This window comes from Miniopterus natalensis, chromosome X (genome assembly GCF_054644295.1).
Source record: "Miniopterus natalensis isolate mMinNat1 chromosome X, mMinNat1.hap1, whole genome shotgun sequence".
Lineage (NCBI taxonomy): Eukaryota > Metazoa > Chordata > Mammalia > Chiroptera > Miniopteridae > Miniopterus > Miniopterus natalensis.
Window position 1 is genome coordinate 6,678,379 of NC_142103.1, and position 23,057 is coordinate 6,701,435.

Here is a 23,057-nt window from a genome sequence, read left to right on the forward strand (position 1 = left end):
CATATGGACATGGGGAAAAGCATATGTCAGGCCTGCTGTGGCCCATGTTCCTGTCAAGTGCATATGCACCAGGTCATTTTAAATCATGAAAACATTGCCAAGCAGGCTTCCTAAATATTTCTACAGAACTAAAATTGAAATCAGAGCTTTATTTCTCACACCTTCCTTCTGAAGTCAGCCTCATCCACAGTTTCCCAGTGTACACACATCCAGAAGGTACCACAATTTGGCATACATACTCCTCCTCTCAGAAAGAGAACTGGTTAGTTACAGAAGACTGAATAGTTCCCTCTGGGTATGTTTCAGTTGACTCAATTATTCCCAGGCATAACTATCAATATTATCAGCAACAGCAAGAATTAATTGAACATAAACCTTCTACGGAACACTGTGCAGAGTTCTGAGGGTAACACATAAGAATTTACCATCTAAAAAATACAGTTTTATTTTTTAATTCATTTTTTTTAATATATCTTTATTGATTTCAGAGAGGAAGGGAGAGGGAGAGAGAGAGATAGAAACATCAATGATTAGAGGGTCATCATTGATCAGCTGCCTCCTGCACGCCCCCGACTGGGGATCGAGCCCACAACCCAGGCATGTGCCCTGACTGGGAATCGAACCAACCTTGATCTCCTGGGTCCTAGGTTGATGCTCAACTGCTGAGCCACGCCCGGCCAAGCCAAACAATTTTAAAAGCCTGGTTTTAGGAGTCATTTCTTCCATGAAGCCTCTCAGACTATGATAGCGCTTGGCCATCTCCCCTATTCCCACCTCCACTCCCAGATTTAAATAGCAATTAGATTTGCCACTCTTATCCCGTGGCATAGGCTGCCAGTCAATGTTTATAGAGATCTTTTCTGCCCTGGTGCCTCATACCTCTGGAAAGCTCCAGAACTCTGGAGTCAGGTTCTTCTGAATTTGGATTATGCCTCTGAGAGGTGGGGGAGAGTAAAGATCAAGAGGTATTTGTGAGTCAAGGTGTTTGCCTGTTTTGCTGATGCACAAAAAGGATTCCTGGGAAGAAGTAGAGTGAAATGGGGTTGGAGCAGCAGGTAGGGGCCAACTCATGGAACCCTTCACAAAAGTAGCTGCTGGTAAACATTTTTTAAGTGCGCCTTTCCCAGCTTAGTGGGATCTCTGTCTATTTCCCTTCCATCTCTGTTTCAGTTTCTTTTGGAGGATATAGGTCAAATTCCAGCTGGATTACATAATGGTTCCTAGCACTGGATCAGCAATTCTTCCTTTTTTTTTTTTCTTCCTCCAAAAGATTGTTTGGACAGCCTTTTACATGTGTGTGGAGGAAGGAGCATTCAATGGGGTGTCAGAAGACCTGGGATCCAGCTGTGGGAACTTGTGGCAACACCTCCCTCTGAGCCTCAGGGGAAAATGAGAGGACTAAATTAAGTGGCCCTGACGGTTCTTCCCAGCTCTCACATTCTGTGATCTGTCCTCAACAGTAATATCTAGAAACTAAAGAAAAGCAAAGTCAAGGGTATGTGTCTCCCACGAGAATGGAGAAGTATGGCCTATTTACTCACTGGCCACAGGGATATCGTACCCTTTTTCTCTTCTCCCCATCCATCCCAGGAGTCTTTTCTGAAAACTCCCCCTGGGGGCCTGGAGGTTAGCTGTGTGGCTAACCTGACCCTTAGAAGTTTGCTCTGTGTTGCAGAGTCCTTCACCCCAGATGCATGCAGACATGATCAGAACCTATAGACGAAAACTTCTTTGACTCTTGGCTGCCCATGTGTGCATTCTCATAGACTCACACACCCTGAGGAGTATGCACACACGTCCCTTTGTTCACTTGAGATTCTTTTCCACTCGAAATACACATTCTCTAAATATATCTGTGAGCTGGTCATGAAGAAACAATGAGTTTTACAGTGCAGCTTTTCGACTACCCAACTGTATCGTCATTGACAAACAATTGAGTTTGGCAAGGGGAAATTCTCAAGAATAGCCCAAGTAAGGACACTTTATTTTTAATCCTCACTCGAGGATATGTTTTTTTATTTATTATAGAGAGAGAGGAAGAGAGATGGAGAGAGAAAAAAACATCGATTCTAGAGAGAAACATGGATTGGTTGCCTCCCCTATGTGTCCCGACCTGGGATTGAACCCGAAACCTGGGCATGTGCCCTAACTGGGGAATCAAACCTGAGGCCTTCCAGTGTACAGGATGACACTCCAATCAACTGAGCCACACTGGCCAGGGCAGGGACAGATTTTTTTAACCACTGAGAATGGTCCCTTCTATCCACACTACTTTCAAACTATTCCCCCTGCTGCAGAGGCATCTGAGTTTGCAGCATGATAAACTAGGGGCTGAATATAGTGGATGAAGGGACAGTGATCTGCCCTAAATCTGAGCAGTTTCCTGGGAAACAGCTCTTGGGGCAGGAAGAGAGGGGTTTCTTCTGCATTTCACTTCCTATGTGTGATCTAGAGGTCTCTACCCTTGTCCATCTGACTACCTCCTTTTAAAATGTAGGTGCGGATAAGCACGCACTGTTCTGTGTGCGTGGCGAGGGGAAGGAAAACTATTTGTAGTGTGTTGTATCAGACTCTGTTGCAGGAAATTGTTGTACAAAACAGGCATCTCCCTGTCTGTGATGTTACCCCCTCCATTTTTGATGGCCTTCCCCTTATGTGATTGCTCACCAGCAGCACCTAGGCAACACCTTAAGGCAAAGCATCTGCTTGCTCTTAGTAAAAAAAATAAAAAGTTAAGTATCAGGATGTACAAGTCACTCCATCTGTATTAGAATTTTTAATATTTATCATCATCAAAATGAAATGATATTAAGTACTCGGCTGTAATGTCACACTAGACATTATTGGGTACATTTCCTTCGAGGTATTTGTCATACAGCTAATATCACTTAGAGAATCAGAAACTCTGGGATCCTGCAACAGAGTTTTAACAAACCATCCTGAGTCTTATTCTCATTTTCTTGCATCTGGATTTTACCAATTGTTAAGCTTATTAAAAATTCCACAGTGTCTTTAAAGGGCATTCCTTGGAATTTTACACTTTTTGGAGCCCTCCAAAACTTCCTGTATATTGCAGGTCTATATTAAGAATGACAAGACACAACCCATGTTTGCTCTACTTTATTTGAAGTCAAGAGGGGAAAAAAGAGGACATTTTCTTGCCCTATTTCTTGTCTAGATCTTTTCAACACCCAGGCAGCCATTCAAAATATTTTAATTTCTCCTTCCTTCAGTAATTTGGAAACTTTTACTGCTCTCTTTCACCCATCACAGAATAAATAGTGCAATAGCTGTGGCACGGTTGGTTTCCTTTACACGTGCATTTTGAAGGCAGCCCCAAGTACTCAGCATGTACTGACTTTGCTGAGCCTTTCTAGAAAGAAGGCTATTTAAGAGAAGTCACATTTGTCTCCATCTCAAGACATATATTAAACATCTGTTTCAATGGTTTCTTATTGAATTGTTTGAGTCAATTTTATTAAAGGCTTAACAGACAGTGATTCTGATCCGTGGGTTAGAAGATGTAGTTGTAGGAGGACCTTACTAATTATAGGAAGTGCAAGTTTGAAAAGGCTCAGATCCAGGGTGGAGACTGGATCAATTAAGAAGAGGAAGACCTGGGTTAAGAATTAGGAGTGGACTAGGGCTCGGCACCTGGTAAATGCGAGGACATGGTGAAAGGAGTACTAGATATACATGGGCTTGAATCCTGGCTCTGCCACTTCTTAGCTGTGCTAAACTGAGGCAGGTTAGTTTAGCTACATGTGCTTGTTTCTGCATCTTTAAAATAAGGTGATAATAGATATTCCTTTATAAAATTGTGGTGAAGGTTATATGAAGTAATCCATGTAAAATCTGTAGCACTGTGCCTGCCATTGAGTAGGCACTGGACAAATGACAGCTCTTATTATCTACCCATAAGGATCCAGGAGTCAGGCACTGCTCCAAGCAGATCACCATGGCTGCTGTAACACCCTTCCCCCTCTGAGGTTTGTCTGGATTTACAGTTTGGAGGGAAATACCCTTCAAATGGGTGGTGATGGCTTCTTCCACTCCTCAGAAGTTCACTGCCCCTACCCTAGTGAGCTCAGGCCATGAGAATCATTCCTTCCCATCACACCTACGAAAGAACAGGGGCTCCTTGAAAGGATAGGGTACAGAAAGCAAGGTCACCCTGGTCCTCCAAGAAAATAGCAGGGTGGAAATGTGAGGGGGAGGGGGAGAGAGAAGTACTGAAGGGTTGTAGGGAGTGATGAGCAGTGGGGGTTGGGGTGGAGTGCATGATGCTGCAGTGGGAATTCAGGAGCTGGGGAGGCTGCCATCAATCAAGTGAGAAATGAGCACAGCCTCAGGTAAGTCTGTAACTTAGGACAGAAGAAAAGTGCAGATTTGGGAAAAGAAAGGAGCATATGAGTAGATTTGACAAGAGATGAGTTGGGAATGAAACATCACTCTTCTCCCTGCATCACAGCCATACTGCAACAGATGCGAGGCGAAAGTCAGAAATGAAAGGAGGAACGAAACACCCTGTGTGCCTGATGGATGAATCTGACAGGTAGTTCAGGATGGAGAGGAAGAGCCAGTTCATGGCTGTGATGCTTAAAACTTATAGTACCCTTAGAGACAGCACAGAAGGACCTGCAGAGTATTATGCTAAGCGAAATAAGTCAGTCACATGATCTCACTTATTTGTGGAATCTAATGAACAAAATAAACTGACGAACAAAATAGATCCAGAGACAGGGAAGCATGGCACGGACTGGTGGATCTCGGAAGGGGGGAGAGAGGCAGAAAGAGATTAACCAAAGAATTTATATGCATATATGCATATCCCATGGACAGACAATAGTGTGGTGAAAGCTTGGGGTAGGGTGGGAACTGGGTGGAGTGGGGAAAAGGAGGGAAATTGGGAACATCTGTAATACTATCAACAATAAAGATAAATTTAAAAAACAAAACCCAAAAAACTCACAGTACAGTGCTGTGGTGGTGGCAGTTTAAATGCAAATTTATTAGACTTGGTAAGTCCAGGAAGTGTTTATCACATGTGAATTTAACTTTTAAAAACTTCTAAGAGAAAAAAACCTGAAAGTTCCTTGACAGATTATTATTGTAATTTCTGAATATTTTTCCTGCTGGTGTCAGGTTTAAGGGCGGCGGGGGGGGGGGGGGGGAGCCAAGTAGGAAAGAAAAGTGAAGATTCCAGTTCTTTTTTGCTCACTGGGGAACATACGCTTTCCAAATAAGGGAGGAGAGGGGAGGAGTTGCCTGGGTTCTTTCCTAGCTCTGAGTCTCAGTTGGCTCCAGTATGGACTCACTCTCCCCAAACTGGCAGCCTTCAGTTCCAATATTTTTCTGAGAACTGTACAGACAGTCTCATGGGGGCTCCTTAGAGAGCTGCTCTAACTCCAAGGAAACATCTACCTAAGGGGGCCCTGTAGCCTAATTGTTAACTTAGAATCAATGGAGGGCAGGGCTCCTTCCTGTCTCTTTCTCCCCAACCTGCCAGGCACAGAGTGGATGGTCAGTAAAAGTTTCATTGAATGACTTACCTACTGAATGAATGAATAAGTACTAAACTTCAGAGTGATCTATCAGAAATGTTAGAGAGAAAGCATGGTTTATATATAGATTAAAAGACACTTAAAAAGCATATCAATTAATGACATATGGGGACCTTGTTTGGATTTTTATTCAAACCCAAAAATGGGGCAACTGGGAAACCTGAACACTGATTAGATTTTTGGTTATTTTTCTTTGCCCTGCATAGTGTTTTTGCACAACTTTTAATGTTGCCATCATTTTAAAAATAAGAGATTTTACATTAAAATCTAGATTTTCAGCTTATTTTGAAAAATGGGAAGATCTGGCCACAGATGGGCCCATCTCTTCACTCGGCTATCACAGGCTGGAATTAAGGAGAGATTGCTTTTTTGGGGGCCTCAGGTTCATACCAAGTGCCAATTCTTCCACAAAGGCTTCTCTGATCACCCCAACCAGGAATGATTTCTCATCCTGATGCGCTCTTAGAACTCAATTGAATTCCTCACCCAGCTCCCAGCATATGCTGCCAGTATTTGGGGGGTTTTTGTAGCTCTCTTATGGCCCCTGCTTCCCCACACCTGGGGAGGATTAACGCCTTTAGAGGATTTAAATACTGAAAACATTATGGAGGGTGCCTCCCCATATGTAATTCCAAATCAAATTTCATTTTTCAAAGTGCTGGGATGTACAAGTAAACTGAGGACAAAATTTCTAGAGTTAAATGAAAATTCTCCAACTTTTATTTTGAAAAATTTCAAACCCACAGCAAAGTTGAAAGAATAGTAAAATTAACATCTCTGCAACCATCTAGATTCACCAATTTTTAACATTTTGTGATATTTGCCCTGTTTTTGCCCCTGAATTACTTGACGGTGTTCCAGACATTATGATGCTTTACCCCTAAATTCTTCAACATTTATTTCTTAAGAAAAGGACATGTTCCTAGATGACCACAATATCATTTTTACACCCAAGAATTTTGACCTTGATACAATAAGATTATCTAATACACAGTTTATATTCAATTTTTTCCAACTGTCCCAATAATAAGTGCTCCCGATTTTGTTTTAATCTAGATCCTAATCAAGGATTGTATACTGTATTACACTTGGTCTCTTCCTGTGATCTGGATCACTTCCCTGATGTCTGTTTTTAATCTTTCATGACGTTAACATTTTGAAACATCCAGGCCCAGTGCTTTGTAGAAAATGCCACAGCCTGCATTTTGTCTGAATGTTGCCTCATAAATGGATGGGTTAAACATCTAACAATGGATTCAACATTTTTGACATTTTTTCAAGAAACTCCAAAGGTGATGTTGCATTTTCTAGATTTTCTTTCTATTTGTGAAGCTCCAGATAAATTCAACAAAGTTGAATTTGTGTGTGTTTGTGTGTGTGTGTGTGTGTGTGTGTGTGTGTGTGCAGTACATATGCTTTGCTGGACCCTAATCACAGGTGTGCTATATTTATAAACATATAGATCAGGCAAAGCATTGGTCTCTGTATATACATAGGAACAGGGTTTTGGTTGCTATAATACCAAACTTTTCCCCTTACTAGTATTAATCTACAGCGTCACTGACACTTATTTATTGCCTGCTCTTTAATTTTTGCCAAATCTGTAGGTATAACAAGATAACTTGTGGTTTTCCATTGCATTCTCTGGACTGCTAAAGAGTTTGAGCATCTTATGTCAATTGAGTATTTTGTGTTTTCTTTCCTGTAAAAGGCTTGCTTATGTTTTTTGCTCACTTTTTGGAGGTTGTTTATTACTTATGTGCTTTTAGATCTTTATTCATTCCAGATACTAATCATTTATGAATTATATACCATATATCTCAAACCTCACAAAACAGTATGGCATAAGGCTGAGCATATTGATACTGTGGTCAGATATTTTGAGTTCAAATTCCAGTTCCATTACTTAAAATTGTGTGACTCTGGATAAATTATTTAACCTCTCTCTAGTTTAGTTTTCTTATCCATAAAATGGGGTAATAATGGTACCTAATAGGATAGTAGGAGGATTAAATGAATTAATACATGTAATGCAGTTAGAACAGTAGCTGGCACATAGTAAGAGTCAATAAGTGTTTGCTGTTGTTAGGTTTCCCCATTTTACAGCTCCCCATTTTACAGCCTCCATGTAATTTTGAGACACAATGGGTTCATCAAAGTGTTTATCCCACAAGTGGTCTCCTGCCCCATTTGGGGGTCTCCTGCCGCATACCTATGGCCCCTTCGATAAACTTCTCCCTGCAAGCATGTGTCACATCACACTAATAAAGGGGCTGACTCCACTTTGTATAGGCAGGCACCCGTGAAAGTGATGTATTTTCCTCAAAGGCGCATCGAGCCAATGAATTTTTTACTTGTGAGTGGGAAAAACATGCTGCCAACCCCAAGGGCCTCCTACAAGTGTTATCTGGAGAGATTAATGGCAGTAAGTCCTCTCCTTCACTTTACAGACCGGTAAGCAGCCTAAAGGTAATTCGCACAACTTTGAGACTTAACAGTGTCATGATTTATTCTGCAACTATTTAAGAAATTCTCTGCTCAGGATCGGGCCCCTAGCACCTCCTAGGAACCTCTCTCCTTCTCAACCCCTCACTGGGCCTCTTCCTCCAAATTGGGCCTTTCTTAGTGTAGTGTTTCAGAGACTAGCAAACTCGTGATGCAAACGCACTCAGTATGAGTTCCGTAAGTGAACGAAGGAAGGAAGGCTGTTACTGCGTTGCCAGGTAGGAGTGACGAAAGGGGAAAAGGAATGTTGGATGGCCCAGCCGCGTGGTGACTGGCTGGCCTCACAAAGGGGGTGGGGGAGAGCACGGAACGAACGAGAAGGCTTTTTTAGACTAGGTGGTCGCTGCCCAGCGGGTCGCGACGTGGTGGTTGGAGAGCTGCGCCGCCAGCTGAGCTGGTCCCAGGCGGGCGGGGCGGGGGCGGAGCCGCCACGCCCCCCCGCGTTGGGGTCCGGGCCAGAGCGGCGACCGCGCTGGAGCCTGCGCAGTGTGGCCGCAGCGACAGTAGCGGCTAAGGGCTTGGGTACTCGGAAGATGGCGGAGCGCACCCCGGGCGGCGGCACATCCTTGAGGGGGATGCGGGAACGCATGGGTGAGCGGGCGGTGGCTTCCTGGAGGAGGGGGCGGCGGCGCGGGCGGCGGGGGCGGCGGGGTGCCCGCGGCCCCAGACACGTTGGCGCTGCGCAGCGGGCGCCGAAAAACTTTACTCGGAGTCGCCTAGCGCCTTCTGTCCTCCCCTCGCCCAGCTGGAGCCCCTGGGACTGGCGGGGGAGTGGTGACGCGACAGGGACACTTGGGGAGACTGCCGGCGAGCGCCGCCGATGGCTGATCCCCGCGAGCGGGCGGCACGTAGCTAACGGGCGCTGCGAGGCCGGGGTGGCCTGGAAGCCCGGACCCCGCGAACTGTCTCGAACCCCTCCTGTTGTTGGGGCCGGCGTGCGCCCCACAACCGCTGCGACCGACGCGCGGCTGCCGGGGATGAGCGTCCTGGAGGACCCCGCGCTCTGGGGCCGCCTCCGTGGCGGGCGCAGCCCTTCCAGGCATCAGCGGTTGGAGTTTCCCTTCTATCTGGGGCGCTCGCGCTCTGATTCTTTCCCACGGTTGCAATCCGTGCCTTTCCGAAAGCTTGCCTCTGCCACCTTCCTACTCACGGTTCGGTAAGGAGGGAGCCTAAATTGGGATGAAATTTAGCTCGCTCTACCTCCTGATTCCCATTACTCCTCCAAGGTGTCACCTTTCCTGGGACATCTTGCAGACCCTAGGCTGCACTGATTCAGAGTGCATCTCCTGAACTCATCTCCTCGCCAAAAAGTTACCCTCCAAATCGTTAATTTTGTAAAATTTGGCAGCGTATTTCTTAGCCCACGAGACTGCTCCACTACTTGAGCGAAACAGCATTTCTTGCTTGTAGGAGGTTGCTTTTCGCCAGTTCTCAGGCGAGTTTCCTCCTGTATGAGCTTGAATAAAACTATCTTATTGATTTCACTGAACTCCTCAGGGAGTTTTTTCATTTGCAGTTGATAAATTAATTTAGATTGGCTGCAACTGCGAGGCGTTATGTGACTTCAGAAGGCTTTGAATCAACTCTTCAGAGAATGTGTCAAAAGAAAATACACTTTCATCAGTCCATCAGCAGAAAACTCTTTTCTGTCTCTAGGGAGACAGTTTCCATTAAATTCAGATTTGTTTTATTGCTTATGGACAACTAAAGCTCTCTGACATTGGTTTATATCATTGTTTTAAATTAACCAGCATTCTGGATAATTCCCCCAAATGTTTGTATATTGAACGTTGAAAAGTATTTGAAAATCTTGTATAGGACAGTTGCTTGAATTGACATATTTCAAACCCAAAACTTAAAAAGCCATGGAAAAGAGGTTTAACACAGAACCCTAGTTGACATCCTCGCTGCCCACTTTGTGTTAGAAATTGAAAACATCACATGCTAGACCAGAACTGCCCTCCAGGTCTCAGCATTTCTTAAAGGGTGATAAAGAGTCAATGAAGTGTTTTGCCACTTTATGGCACTTGCTTCTTTTTATTCTCTTGTCCAAATAACAGTGAGTAGTACTGAATTTTTAACCTACCAACTAGTTTCATAGTATGGTTCTCTGCCACAACCAAAGCCCTTTTGTAACAGTAAAAAAACCATTCAATCATTTTTTGCAATCTCTGCCCTTCCCTACCTGGTAAAAGTACTAGTTTATGTGATCTAATGTTTCTGATGAGTACAGAAGAAAGGATCATGGGGAAGAAAGGTCATGGGCAGGTAGGGCTACAGGTTTTATGTTGAGTTCTGACAGGGATTTAAGAGCAACGTCTGCAGCAGACGCTATAGAATTGCTGGATAAGTATGTGGGTGAGTATTCATCATTGACGTCTCATGGGATTAAGCATTTGGGGTTGATTGTGCTTGTGTGCAGCCTTAGGAATATTATCATCACTCTTAACTAGTTGTCATGCTGTGTTCTTCCTTTCCTTAATTCAGTTTGCCCTAGTGCAGCAGAACTCTAGTGACACAGACGGTGTGTGTATTATGTATGTATGTATGTGATTGTGTGTATGTGGGGGGGGGGGAGGTAGCAGAGAGAAGCAGAAATTTTCTACTACTTTGAAGTCAATAATGAGCTAAAATACTTTATGTCCCAAAGGGGCTTCAAAATCTCAATGACATGTTTTAAAAACCTATTAAGTGTAAGCATTCTTTAACTTTGGCATCTTAGTGGCACCTATTTTTGGTTCATTTCATTATGAGACTTATATTGGGCTAGATAGCATGACTGAGTGTAAGTTTTCCCCATAGGAGAATGGTTTTCTTCTTGTAATGTCCTTTACACTTACTTTAAAGTAGTCCTGTCTTAGCCACAGCATAATAGTGCTTTCTTTCTTTCTTTTTTTAATAGTAAATGCTTTATTTTAAAATCTTTCCATAGCTGTATTTTTCAAACTATATTTTCAGCCCAAACCCATATATTTCATTTATTTCTTGTTTAGTCAACTTTATACATTTAGATCTTAATTCCTTTTCGTGATTTTTCAAATAGAAGTAACCTTAGAAGTAGCTGGGGTGGGAATAATGAATTAAGTCCTATAGAGGTTAATGTGGGTTTTCTTACAGTCTAGTCCTTGATAATTATGTAATATTTCAAAGTAAAGTTGCTTCTTAATCTACAACTGAATCAAGGTCTGGTCTCACCATTACTACCTGTGTGATCTGGGGAAGTTATGTTTAGCTTCACTGTCTATAAAAAAAAAGGGACAACCAATCATATCCACTTTATAGGATTGTTGATAAGGTTTACACCTTGCAAAGGAAGATAACTTTGTATATGGTGAAGTGATGATGTACATTATTTGTTATGGCAATCTTTAGGAAAGTACCATAAAATAGATTACAATTCATAATTCAGTTTTAGTAATAAACTCTACACGTTTTCTTGTTTAATCTCCAGGCAAAGGTAACTTTTAACCTTAATTTGGGATTTAGAATTAGAATAAGAACTGCAGAAATACTGTAGAGTACGTCCTGTAATTTAGTGTTACTTTAAAATGGTAAATAAATCCCCCCAGTCCATGGAGGTGAATAAAATATTCACTGTGTTAACTCAAGACATAAAGGCTTTCTCCCATTGCCTGGACATTTAAAATAATTTTTAGAGCCTGCCCTTTTCGTGAGTGTATATCTTGCCAGTAGGAATTTGGATATAAAGGTGTAAAAATCAGATTTGATGTTATATTACCACATTAACCTTTATTTGATTGGTTCATTATTCCCACCACAGCTAATTCAAGGGTTACTTCTGTTTAATAAGATCTAAAAATCTGGTAAAATTGTTCATTTTGAAATAAATTGTCCTTTTGGCCAGCTAAATTGTGACAAAATATCGACTTTCCTTATGACTTATAAGAAAACCGAATGCACAAAAACAAGTTTTCTCCATGCTCACGTAGAAATGTTGTAAGTGGGAGGGGTATATAGGAGGGATTACTTTATAGACTGTATTTAAGAATTTTTCCTAATACACTGGTACTCAAATTCAGAGGGTAATTGTGGTCTACAAAATTGCCAGTAGTTGAATTATTAAGGAAGGTGAGAAGGGTCTAATCTTCAAATTTAGCTAAGTCATGTATTATCTGAGCTGTTAGGTCTCTGGTGTAAAAAAAAACCCTTTACCCCTTGTGAAATAGTGATCCCTATGGCAGCCATAGTGATGTCACCTTTCAAGGTTACTCTGTAAAATGACTCCCAGATATCTTTCCTCAGTGGCATCTAACAGCTCAGAGTCCATTCATTCTCTGAGTACAAAGACAGCACCTCTATTCCCTTAATTATTTCCCCTGCTCATCTTCAGCTGTTATATTTTCCTTGATATATAGAAACCAGAATTGTATGCAGTATCACGGGGCCATATTTCTTGTGCTTTCATTCAAAGGTGGAAGAGAATTTTCATTGTTCTTCTCCAGATCCTTCCTGAAGATGCCCAGTATTATGGGGCCTTTTAGAAACAGCCATACATGGAATTAAAGGTTTCAGGGAATCCTTTATAATAATTTGTATGTGTATCACCCTAGAATTGTAGTTTTTCTTACTTTCCCTAAAACTGTGATCCCCTTATCTTATATTTTACCCCTATTGAAGTTTATTTTACTTAATTTTTAAATTTAAAAATAATTGGCATACAATATTATATTAGTTTCAGGTATACAATATAGTGATTTGACATTTATATACCTTTACAATTTGATCACCACACTAAATCTAGTAATCATGTGTTACCTTGCAAACTTATCACACTATTATTGACTGTATTCTTCTTCACCTTTTCCACCCATCCCCCTTATTGAAGTTTATAGCTTTTGTACCTGTTTACACAAGACATATGTAAATTTGTATTGTATAATTTACATTTGTTTGCCTGACGTTTTTCTACCTAGAATAATGCCATCTCATTGGAAATTCCTTGAGTGGCTTTCCACCTTCTGTGTGCATCAGAATAGAGCCTTTTGCAATTGCAAAGGCCTGGGTTCACCCCCTAGAGAGTCGGGGCTGGGAGGGGCAGGCATTGCTAATTTTTTTAAAAGCAATTTAGGTGACTGCAGCCAGTGTAGCAAGCCCCTGATCTAGGTCATTTATAAGTGTACTCCTTAATATCAAGCCCAATCTCTGAGAATATCACTGTTGACACTTTTGCTTCCAAGTTAAGATCCATAAGCTCCAAATGTTTTCTAAATTCCCAGTTTACGGCGAAACATTTTTCCAATTCCCTGCCAGCTCAGTTTTTCTAGTACTTGATGCATTTTTGTTTTTTGTTTTTGTGTGTGTTTTTTTAAATATATCTTTATTGATTTCAGAGAGAGGGAAGGCGAGGGAGAGAGAGAGATAGAAACATCAATGATGAGAGAGTCATTGATCGAGCCCACAACCCGGGCATGTGCCCTGATCCGGAATCGAACCCCGATCGCCTGGATCCTAGGTCGACGCTCAACCGCTGAACCATGCCCGGCCAGGCTTGATGCATTTTTGAAAGCTACTGATCATTAACTCCTACTCATCCACAAACTTGTCCTGCTACTTACTCCCACTAACAACTCTCTTTATGTCCAAAGATATAGTGTCATATCCACAGCACGCACACTGAATTTTTTGTGAAATCATTGTTGAACATCATGAGCTCAGTATGTCTTTGTTGTTGACTCAGATTAACCCGTCGGGACTTCGCCTTATGGAGGATATACTTTCCTTTATCATCAAAGACACAATTGGCTGTGCTTTGCAGCCCCTGTTTTAGCTGTTTGTATTCTTAATATCTAATCCCTTTCCTTTATCTCCCTGTTTTTTAGTTGCTGCCGCTCATGCCATTGCTCAAGAAAGACGCACCCAGAGTGGGTTTAGCTCTCTTCCATCCCAGTCCTCAAATACAAGATCAGCATTTAAACCAGGTATAATTTCTAGAATACTTTGATAAGTGTCAAAGTGTCATATCATTAAAATTTGATATCCTATTAATGTCTAACTATATTCTCTTTTTTTAGTAATAGATGGATCTGTTCTTAAAAATGATATAAAACAAAAATTAGCAAAGGAGCGAAGAGAAGAAAAAAGAAGACAACAAGATGGTATATTTTAGACTTTAAAAAAATCAAAATGAATGAATTTTATATTGAAGTTATATATTTCCAAATTGTTTTTTGCTTTTCCTAATCTTATGTGATAGATCTCACTTTTTATCATATGCATTATATTGGATTAAATGCTTGTACTAAATCAGATAGAGAAGGCTCATGAAAGAAATTTGACTACAGTTTAATTTTTGACATAGTAATTTCTGTTAGCTTTAATTTTCTGAAAACTAAGGTATGAATATCTCTTCAACAGTCCTAGAAACAAGCAGAATGGGATGTCAGTAAAATAATAGTAAACATGAAAATGAAGTTGCTAAGAATCCTAACATAGATCTGGTATCTTTCACTGATCCCTGTGCTTCTCAAGTGTAACTTTGGATCATTTGGGATCTAAAAGAATATTCTTTTTACACCCTGAGAGAATGCTCTTTCAACTGTGTATTTTTCCCCTCTGGTCTTGTAAATCCACTGACAATACTAGTGCTCAACTTTATTCAGATGAAATATCAATTACCATTGTTTTGGTGAGGAGCTGTTTCTTCCTAGCTCTAAGCCCCAGACTGTTTTACAACTGCATAGATCTCTCCAGGCTTAAGCTAGGGGAAATTTAAATGTAGGAAAACATCAAAATGTGGTATGTGACTAAGCCCATGAACCCGCATGCTTAATGTGGTCTGTATAGGTGAGGCCTTTGAAAGGAGTTTCCTAGTAGAAGGAGAAAAACACATCTGGCCATGTGTTTTTTTAAAAATTCTTGTTTTAATATTTGACGTTAGCTCAAATCAGCAGAAATGTCAGATGTACCAGAAACTGTTTCTTCTTAATTTGAAATTTGGGTTCAGACAGGATGAAAGTCATCTAAGCTAGTTTAGTTCTCTGGAGTTTCTGTTTGGTGGCCATCTCTTTTCACTTATGTAATAAGTGTTTAGTTATGAACACAGATTGTTATTTTTAAGAAAGAGAATGAGATATGTTCACTTTCTCCTTGGTGTGTCATGGGGAAAACGTAAATATTTTCTGGATCTTACACCTTGCATTTGGAATATTTCAGCTACTAAAGAAATACAACTACTTGAAAAAGAGAGAAAGTCCAAGATCCAGTATGAAAAACAGATGGAAGAGAAACAGCGAAAGCTGCGAGAACAAAAACAGAAAGATGAACAGCGGAGAATATCTGCAGAAGAAAAAAGAAAACAAAAATTACAGGAAGAAAGGGTACCTATTTTTCTAGACTGTTAATCAGATGATATATTGTGTTGCCTGGGTCTGGAATTTTTTTTTTTTTTTTTTTTTTTAAACCTGTCTCTGCCTTTACTCATCTGACTTGTGGAAAGGAAACCAATCCCAATTCTTCCTTTCTTCCCTTCAATATTAGAGGCTCTTGTCCCTGTCCCAGTCAGATCCCTGGAGTTGAGACCCGCTAGCTGAGGTAAAGAGGAGCCTTGCAGATCCAGGATGAGAGCCCAGTCCACCTTCAGGACATGGCACACAGGGTGCCTGCAGCCTGGGGTTTGCTCTGAGCAGCTCTCTCTTACCAAAGAGCTTTCAGTTTTGGCCCAGTTACTAATATGCACAGACCCACCATCCGGTCCTCCCTGACAGGGCCCCATCTGACAGGCTTGCTTCTTTTATTCTTATGAGTTTGTTTATTTATTTATTTATTTATTTATTTATTTATTTATTTATATCCTCATCTGAAGATATTTTTTCCATTGCTTTTCAGAGAGAGTAGAAGGGAGGGGAGAGAGAGAGAGAGAGAGAGAGAGAGAGAGAGAGAGAGGAGAGAGAGGAGAGAGAGGAGAGAGAGGAGAGAGAGGAGAGAGAGGAGAGAGAGGAGAGAGAGGAGAGAGAGGAGAGAGAGAGAAACACCTATGTGAGAGAGACACATCGATTGGTTGCCTCCCGACTAGGGCCCGGGATCAAGCCTGCAACTGAGGTACATGCCCTTGGCCGAAATCAAACCCAGGACCCTTCAGTCCTCAGGCCAATGCTCTAGCCACTGAGCCAAACTGACTAGGGCTGTGAGTTTCTTTTATTGATTTCAGAGAGGAAGGAAGAGGGATAAGCCTCCTGCACACCGCCTACTGGAGATCGAGCCTACAACCCTGGCATGTGCCCTGACCAGGAATCAGATTGAGACTTCTTGGTTCATGGGTCATTGGTCAACCACTGAGCCACACAAGCTGGCCTGACAGACTTACTTCTTAAAACTACAACTGTAATTGTATGACTGAGTCCCAGCCAAGTCCAAGCCCTGCTCCCTTACACATTCCCGATTCCCTCTTTTGTGTGTACTCTCCATCTCCCTCTCCCTCTCCCTCTCCCTCTCCCTCTCCCTCTCCCTCTCCCTCTCCCTCTCCCTCTCCCTCTCCCTCTCCCTCTCCCTCTCCCTCTCCCTCTCCCTCTCCCTCTCCCTCTCCCTCTCCCTCTCCCTCTCCCTCTCCCTCTCCCTCTCCCTCTCCCTCTCCCTCTCCCTCTCCCTCTCCCTCTCCCTCTCCCTCTCCCTCTCCCTCTCCCTCTCCCTCTCCCTCTCCCTCTCCCTCTCCCTCATTCCTCACATTCCCTTTTCTCTCTTTTGTTTTGTGGCCCACTGCTCTCTTCTCCTTTCTGAACTCTTAGTGTCTTTGGCACTCTCTTGATATGAGTCACTGCCATTGTGATGCCCTCTCTTTTTCCCTTCAGTCCCTCTTTACTCAGTTTGTCTTTTATTATTTCCACATGGACACCTGGCTCCCTGGATCATTCTGTAGATTCTCTCTGACACCAGATTTTTCTCCTGTAGGTCATTCCACTACTTTACTCTGAGTCACTTTCTTCTGAATCTGGCAGATTTCTCTGTGACACCTTTCTCCTTCCTGCTGGCATTCCCTTCTTGATTCCAGTGATTCTCCAGTGTCCCTAAACAAATCTTAGTCTGTGTCCTGGTTCTCTGTCTGAGGTGCCTCACTTTTCTTTCTGCTTTCTTCGTTATAGCTTCTCTTTTCCTCTTCTCATTGCACTTTCTGCCTAATTTCTCAGTATGTGCGCTTTTATTTTCCTCTTTTTCTGTTGCTCTAATTTTACATCTCTCTTTGGTTACATTTCTTCCCCATGAACCTTCTTCTCTGTTGCTCACTTTTCCTCCTTCCTTGTGCACACAGTTGCTCTTGCACATGCCTCACCCCCATCCCCTACCTCCTGTGGATCTTCTTTATTCTAGACTGTCCTTGTGCCACCTCTTCCCCATCCATGATCCACTACCCTTTCTGTGTCTTTCTGAACCTTTTTCTGTGGTAGCTTATGCTCTTTTTCCACATTCCAGTATTTAATGGACTCTCAGAATTTCTGTCACTTTGTTTTCCTCTGTGAAACATCTCTTTAATTTACTTATCTATGTTAAAGAGAAAGGAGAGAGAGAGAATATGAACTAAGTAAAGACGTAGAACCAAAGAAACTAAAACAGAAAACTGTGTAGAGTCTGGGAAGGGAGGGTCTCTGGAGGAGAGAGAGAGTCTCAGGGACTGAGAGGAAAAAAATACCATCTTAGAGAAAGGAATCTGAGAAAGAACACAGAAGAGAATGCAGCAAAATGAAACTGCAGACAGAAAGGGAGCCAGAGACATGGCGGGAGAAGAGGCAGAAAGATGAGACAGGGCCAAAGAGAATCAACCCCAGAGAGCTAGTGTCAGGGAGCAGAGCAGGGACCATGGGACAGTAGGCTGCAGGTAAAAATCCAAACTTGGTGGTGCTGAGGAGGCAGATGGGAGGTATATCTGAGCCACAGATGCAAGAAGGAGCCTGAGAGCACAGGTTCATTTGGAAATCAGTGCATTTGAAAACAGTGAGATAGAATTCTTAGGAATCAGTAATGTTGAACTAATACAAGATTAATCTCTGCTTTGAGTCTTTTTTTTTATTTTAGAATGTATTTTTTAAAATTTATTTTATTGTTGAGAGTACTATGGATGTCCCTTTCTGGGTTTCCAAGTAATTTAGAGCAATTTTCTGTTAGAAAATATAATTTTAAAATACTGCCCTTAGATACATTTTTTTTTGATAAATTTTATTTTAGGAATTGTAATTGCTACTCTCAGAGGATATGGATGATTCTGTTTTTCTGCTACGTTTACCCTCTATGCCCTCAGAGAAATGATGGGAACATTGTAAGGATGATGTTGCTAAGAAACGGTGGTTTCCAGGGAAAAATAGAAAACCTGGCCCTGAAGTTGATTGGCTCACCTGAGTATAGCCCATGGCATGTTATAGCACAGAGATGAAAAATATCTGAGTGAAGAAAACTGTCTCGTTTCTGGCAGTGGAGTTTTTTTGCCAACGTGTGACATTGACATTTGTGTGGCTGTTATCCTGGGAAGTTGTGGTTTTTTTTTAATATGTTTTTATTGATTTCAGAGAGGAAGGGAGAGAGAGAAATAGAAACATCAATAATGAGAGAGAGTTATTGATCAACTGCCTCCTGCACGCCCCCTACTGGGGATGGAGCCCACAACTCAGGCATGTGCCCTGACTGGGAATCGAACAGACATCTGGTTCATGGATCAATGCTCAACCACTAAGCCACACCGGTCAGGCCTGAGCAGTTTAAATTGAAGTTGAGGTCAAGACAAACACATTAGTTATCTTTTTTAAAACTGGGTTAGTTAACACCAGAATTGAAGATGTTATAAATGGGTATAGTTTTAAAAATACATGCCACAACCAGGTGATGAATGCTTGAGGGAGTCAAGCAGAGGGAAAAATGAAAGTAGGGAAATAATAAAACATAAGTTATGATTAGCAAACACAAAATTGGACCCCTCAGTCTTTGTATAGTTGGTAGAAATAGGCTACAAATTTTGGTTCTACATTTCCTAATGATATAAGCAGAGGGAAGTAAAGTTAGTTCTTTGATTCAGATTCATAAGATTAAAACCTCGTTATTCAGTAGAAGCACTAATACTGATTGATACCCGAGACATGTCTCTATTTTTTACATGAATACAAAAAAAATTTTGCCTGATAGAAAAATTTGGTGATGGTGTTTTATAACCCACAGGTCAAATTATACTAATCACTAAAAGGAATATGTAAAACTTGTTGGGATTTAATTAATTAAGTAGGCTTTTTAAAAAAATTATGTTTTTATTGATGTCAGAGAGAGGAAGAGAGGGAGAGAGAGAGAGAACCATCAATGATGAGAGAGAGTCATTGATCAGCTGCCTCCTGCACACCCCCTGCTGGGGATCCAGCCCGCAACCTGGGCATGTGCCCTCACCGGGAATTGAACCAAGATCTCCAACTGCTGAGCCACACCATACTGGGCGGCATTTTCTTAAAATTTTTATTTTATTAAATTTATTGCCATGACATTGGTTAATAAGATCATATAGGTTTCAAGTGTACACTTCTGTGGTACATGATCTGTATATTGCATTGTGTGCCCAACACTCGAAGTCAAATCATTTTCTGTCACCATACATTTGGCCCCCTTCACCTTTTACTACCGCCCACCCCCTTCCCTCTGGTAACCACCATACTGTTGCATTTATTTTAAATAGGAGAAATTCAAAGCTGTTGTCTCTCGTACGTTGGAGCGGAGTAACCGTATTGAACAACGTCAAAAACGATGGTCATGGGAAGGCTCTACAACAGTGAACTCTGAAAGTAAAATGGGTAATTAATACAACAATTAACCTTTGGGTTCATTCATGCTGATACTGAAATATTGGCTATTAGTATAAGGTTGCATTGCAGCAAGGTTTTGAGTTTTGTATCTTAAATGAAAATGCTGCCATGTACTCTTTGGCATGCACAGTATTTCACTCGTGTCATGTGATTGCAAAAGAAACAGGTGAAAATTCTATAACTTTATTTTTCATACAGTATATCTAAAATCTTACCAGTTAAACTTGTAATTAGTATAAAATGATTAATAATAAATAAGCTTGACACACCTTTTCCAGTGCATAGTTTTAAAATAAATTAATCCGGCCTCTTTACTATTGATGTACTGTAAATTTTCCTATATAGGAACATAATTCTACACAATTTCATAAAACATAAGTTAAATTTACGAAGTTTTTAAGGAACGACTGACAGTGAACATTGTGTATCTAATTAATACACTGGCGCCATAGAACTACATCATGAACTCATTTTGTTTCAGCTAATGATGCTATCTTAAAATATGAGTACAGTAAAAAATCTATCTTTTCTCAGTCAAGAAACGGTCTATATCTACTGAAAAACTTGAACAGGAGACTTCTGGGTCACACAAACAAATGACTGTGTCATCTTCTGGTTCTCAGAATTCTATTTCCAAGAGTAAGTAATTATTTCATGTATTCCACTGAATTTCAAGTAAATGAAGTCAATTATTTATATGTATTTTTATAGTACTGCTTCTTTAGATTGTACCACATTTGATTTATTACAAAGAGCACCACATTGTTTTACAGTAGAGAGGGTCATTACTATTTTGTATTTTCATCAATATACCAATATAAATATCAATGTATATATATATGTATAAAATCAGTATATCAATATAAATATCAGTGTTAAATCCTCTTTTTGTCATTTGTGTATTAATCACATCAGAAGGGTTTGTTAGGCTCAGCCCAAAGTGAAACATTTTGTTTTTGTTTGTTTTCCTTTTTATTACTTAAAAATACATATTTTTAAAATTTATATTCTTTACTGTTGACATTATTACAGATGTCCCCCTTTTGCCCCCCTCCTCCCAGCTCCCACTCACCCCCAGGCCTTCATCACACTATTGTCTGTCAATGGGCTATGCATATAAGTATATAAATATTTTGGTTTATCTCTTCCCATCACCACTCCCCACCACACACACACACTGAGATGTGTCAGTCTGTTCCATACCTCCAGACCAGTTTTGTTGGTCAGTTTATTTTGTTCATTAGATTCTACAAATAAGTGAGATCCTATGATACTTGTCCTTCTCTGACTAGCTTATTTCACTTAGCATAATACTTTCCAGTTCCATCCATACAGTCCCAAAGGGTACGAGATTCTTCTTCTTTACAGCTGTAAATGTACCACAGCTTTTTTATCCACTCATATCTACTGATGGGCACTTGGGCTGTTTCCAGATCTTAGCTATTGTAAATAATGATGCTATGAACATAGAGGTGCATATATTCTTTCTGATTAGTGTTTCGGGATTCTTAGGATATATTCCTAGAAGTGGGATCACTGGGTCAAAGGCAGTTCCAGTTTTAATTTTTTGAGGAACCTCCATACTGTTTTCCACAGTGGCTGCACCAGTTTGCATTCCCACCAGCAGTGTACTAAGGTTCCCTTTTCTCCACATCTTTGCCAGCACTTGTTTGTTGATTTGTTGATGGCAGCCATTCTGGCAGGTGTGAGGTGGTACCTCATTGTGGTTTTAATTTGCATTTCTCTGATGATTAGTGACATTGAGAAAGTGAAACATTTTGACCACAAGTTGTTGCTATTAAGTGGCACAATAATTTATTTTAAAATTAATTCATATTCTTCCTAACCTATAAATGAAGTCATTTTTTCCTAAGGACTAGTTAAACTAGTCATTCAATTTTCATTAAGTTTCATGAATATTACCTCATTTTAAGGAAAATAATACCATATATATAGCATTGGACAGATTGGTCTGCTTTATTGGTCTATGAATATATTTGTTATTCACAACAACCTTGTAAAGTTGATAGATGAGTATAATTACCTTCCTGGTTTTATATTTGAGACCCCAATGAATTTACTACGAATTCTTCAAATACCTTTTGCTCCTGGTATTTGCCCTTTTAATTAGTATTCCTTATTTCAAAAATTGTTATGAGTGTGTGTGGCCATTTCTGGCTTGTTACACATGGTGCTACTCACTAATAATTGAAATGGATTAGGCAAGCTTACCTATCAATAAAAGGAATTATTCTTTATGGAAATAAAAATAGAAGTGATCTTGGTAGGAAACATTGGTAAACATTCCACAGCATTCCCTCAAACGTAACCATTAACCAGAAGAAATACCTCTTTTATGCCTTGTGAATTGAGAAAAAGGTGTAATAATTTGAATTAAAAGTGTTTTTTGTATTATTAGGTGCCTTGACAGTTTTTAGAACAATGCTGATTGCTATAAAATTCTAGTACAGCAAAAGATTCTGGATCTAAGTTAAAGTATAATTAGTTGTAGCAGTGGTTAACTTAGTAAGATTTCCATTTTGTCTAAATATTATAGTTTTAATATGTTGAAAATGATTTTTGTTTTGTTCGTACTTACACTATGTTATTTGTACCTTTAGGACTCATACAGTTTCCAACAATTACTTGTGAGGTCTTTTGTTTGTCAGTTTGTGTGCATCAAGTTTTCTCTTCTATTGGTCTAACAAAAGTTGATCCATCCTGGACGTTTTGGCTCAGTGGATAGAGCATCGACCGAAGGGTCTTAGGCTTGATTCCCGGGCAAGGGCATGCACCTCGGTTGCAGGTTTGATCCCCGGCCCTGGTCGGAGCGTGTATGGGGGGCAACCAATCAATGTGTCTTTTACACATTGATGTTTCTCTCTCTCACTCTCTTCCCCTCCTCCCTCACTTCCATTCTCTCTAAAAAAAATATCCTCAGGTGAGGATTTTTTAAAAAAAGTTGATATACTTATCACCCTCAATATGCTTTCCCAAAGCAGTTTTATGTATATATAGTCCAGGTCCATTCATAAATTAATGTGGGAAGATTTCCTGTAGCATCTTGCTTGTCATATAATAAAATTTATTTTTCACAAACTCAGTCCTTTCGAAAAATTCTGTAACATTCATTGCAATGTCATGTTTATATATTTCTTATATATTAAATACTTCTATTTTAATGTATCTTGTTTCACAAGCATTG

The 23,057-nt window shown here is 40.6% G+C and overlaps 1 protein-coding gene across 2 annotated transcripts in view; it reads left to right on the forward strand.

The window, feature by feature from the left end:
- The first annotated feature begins 8,561 nt into the window (after window positions 1–8,561).
- MAP7D3 (MAP7 domain containing 3) overlaps window positions 8,562–23,057 on the forward strand; it is a 34,031-nt gene continuing 19,535 nt past the window's right edge. Inside the window, exons 1-6 of one of the 2 annotated variants that reach the window (XM_087813627.1) lie at window positions 8,562–8,660; window positions 13,910–14,008; window positions 14,102–14,185; window positions 15,243–15,406; window positions 19,726–19,840; window positions 20,387–20,491. In XM_087813627.1, coding sequence (XP_087669753.1) covers window positions 8,603–8,660; window positions 13,910–14,008; window positions 14,102–14,185; window positions 15,243–15,406; window positions 19,726–19,840; window positions 20,387–20,491 — 625 coding nt within the window. In that variant the 5' untranslated portion in view covers window positions 8,562–8,602. The remainder of the gene's footprint in view (window positions 8,661–13,909; window positions 14,009–14,101; window positions 14,186–15,242; window positions 15,407–19,725; window positions 19,841–20,386; window positions 20,492–23,057) is intronic. The other variant, XM_087813628.1, reaches the window with a different exon arrangement.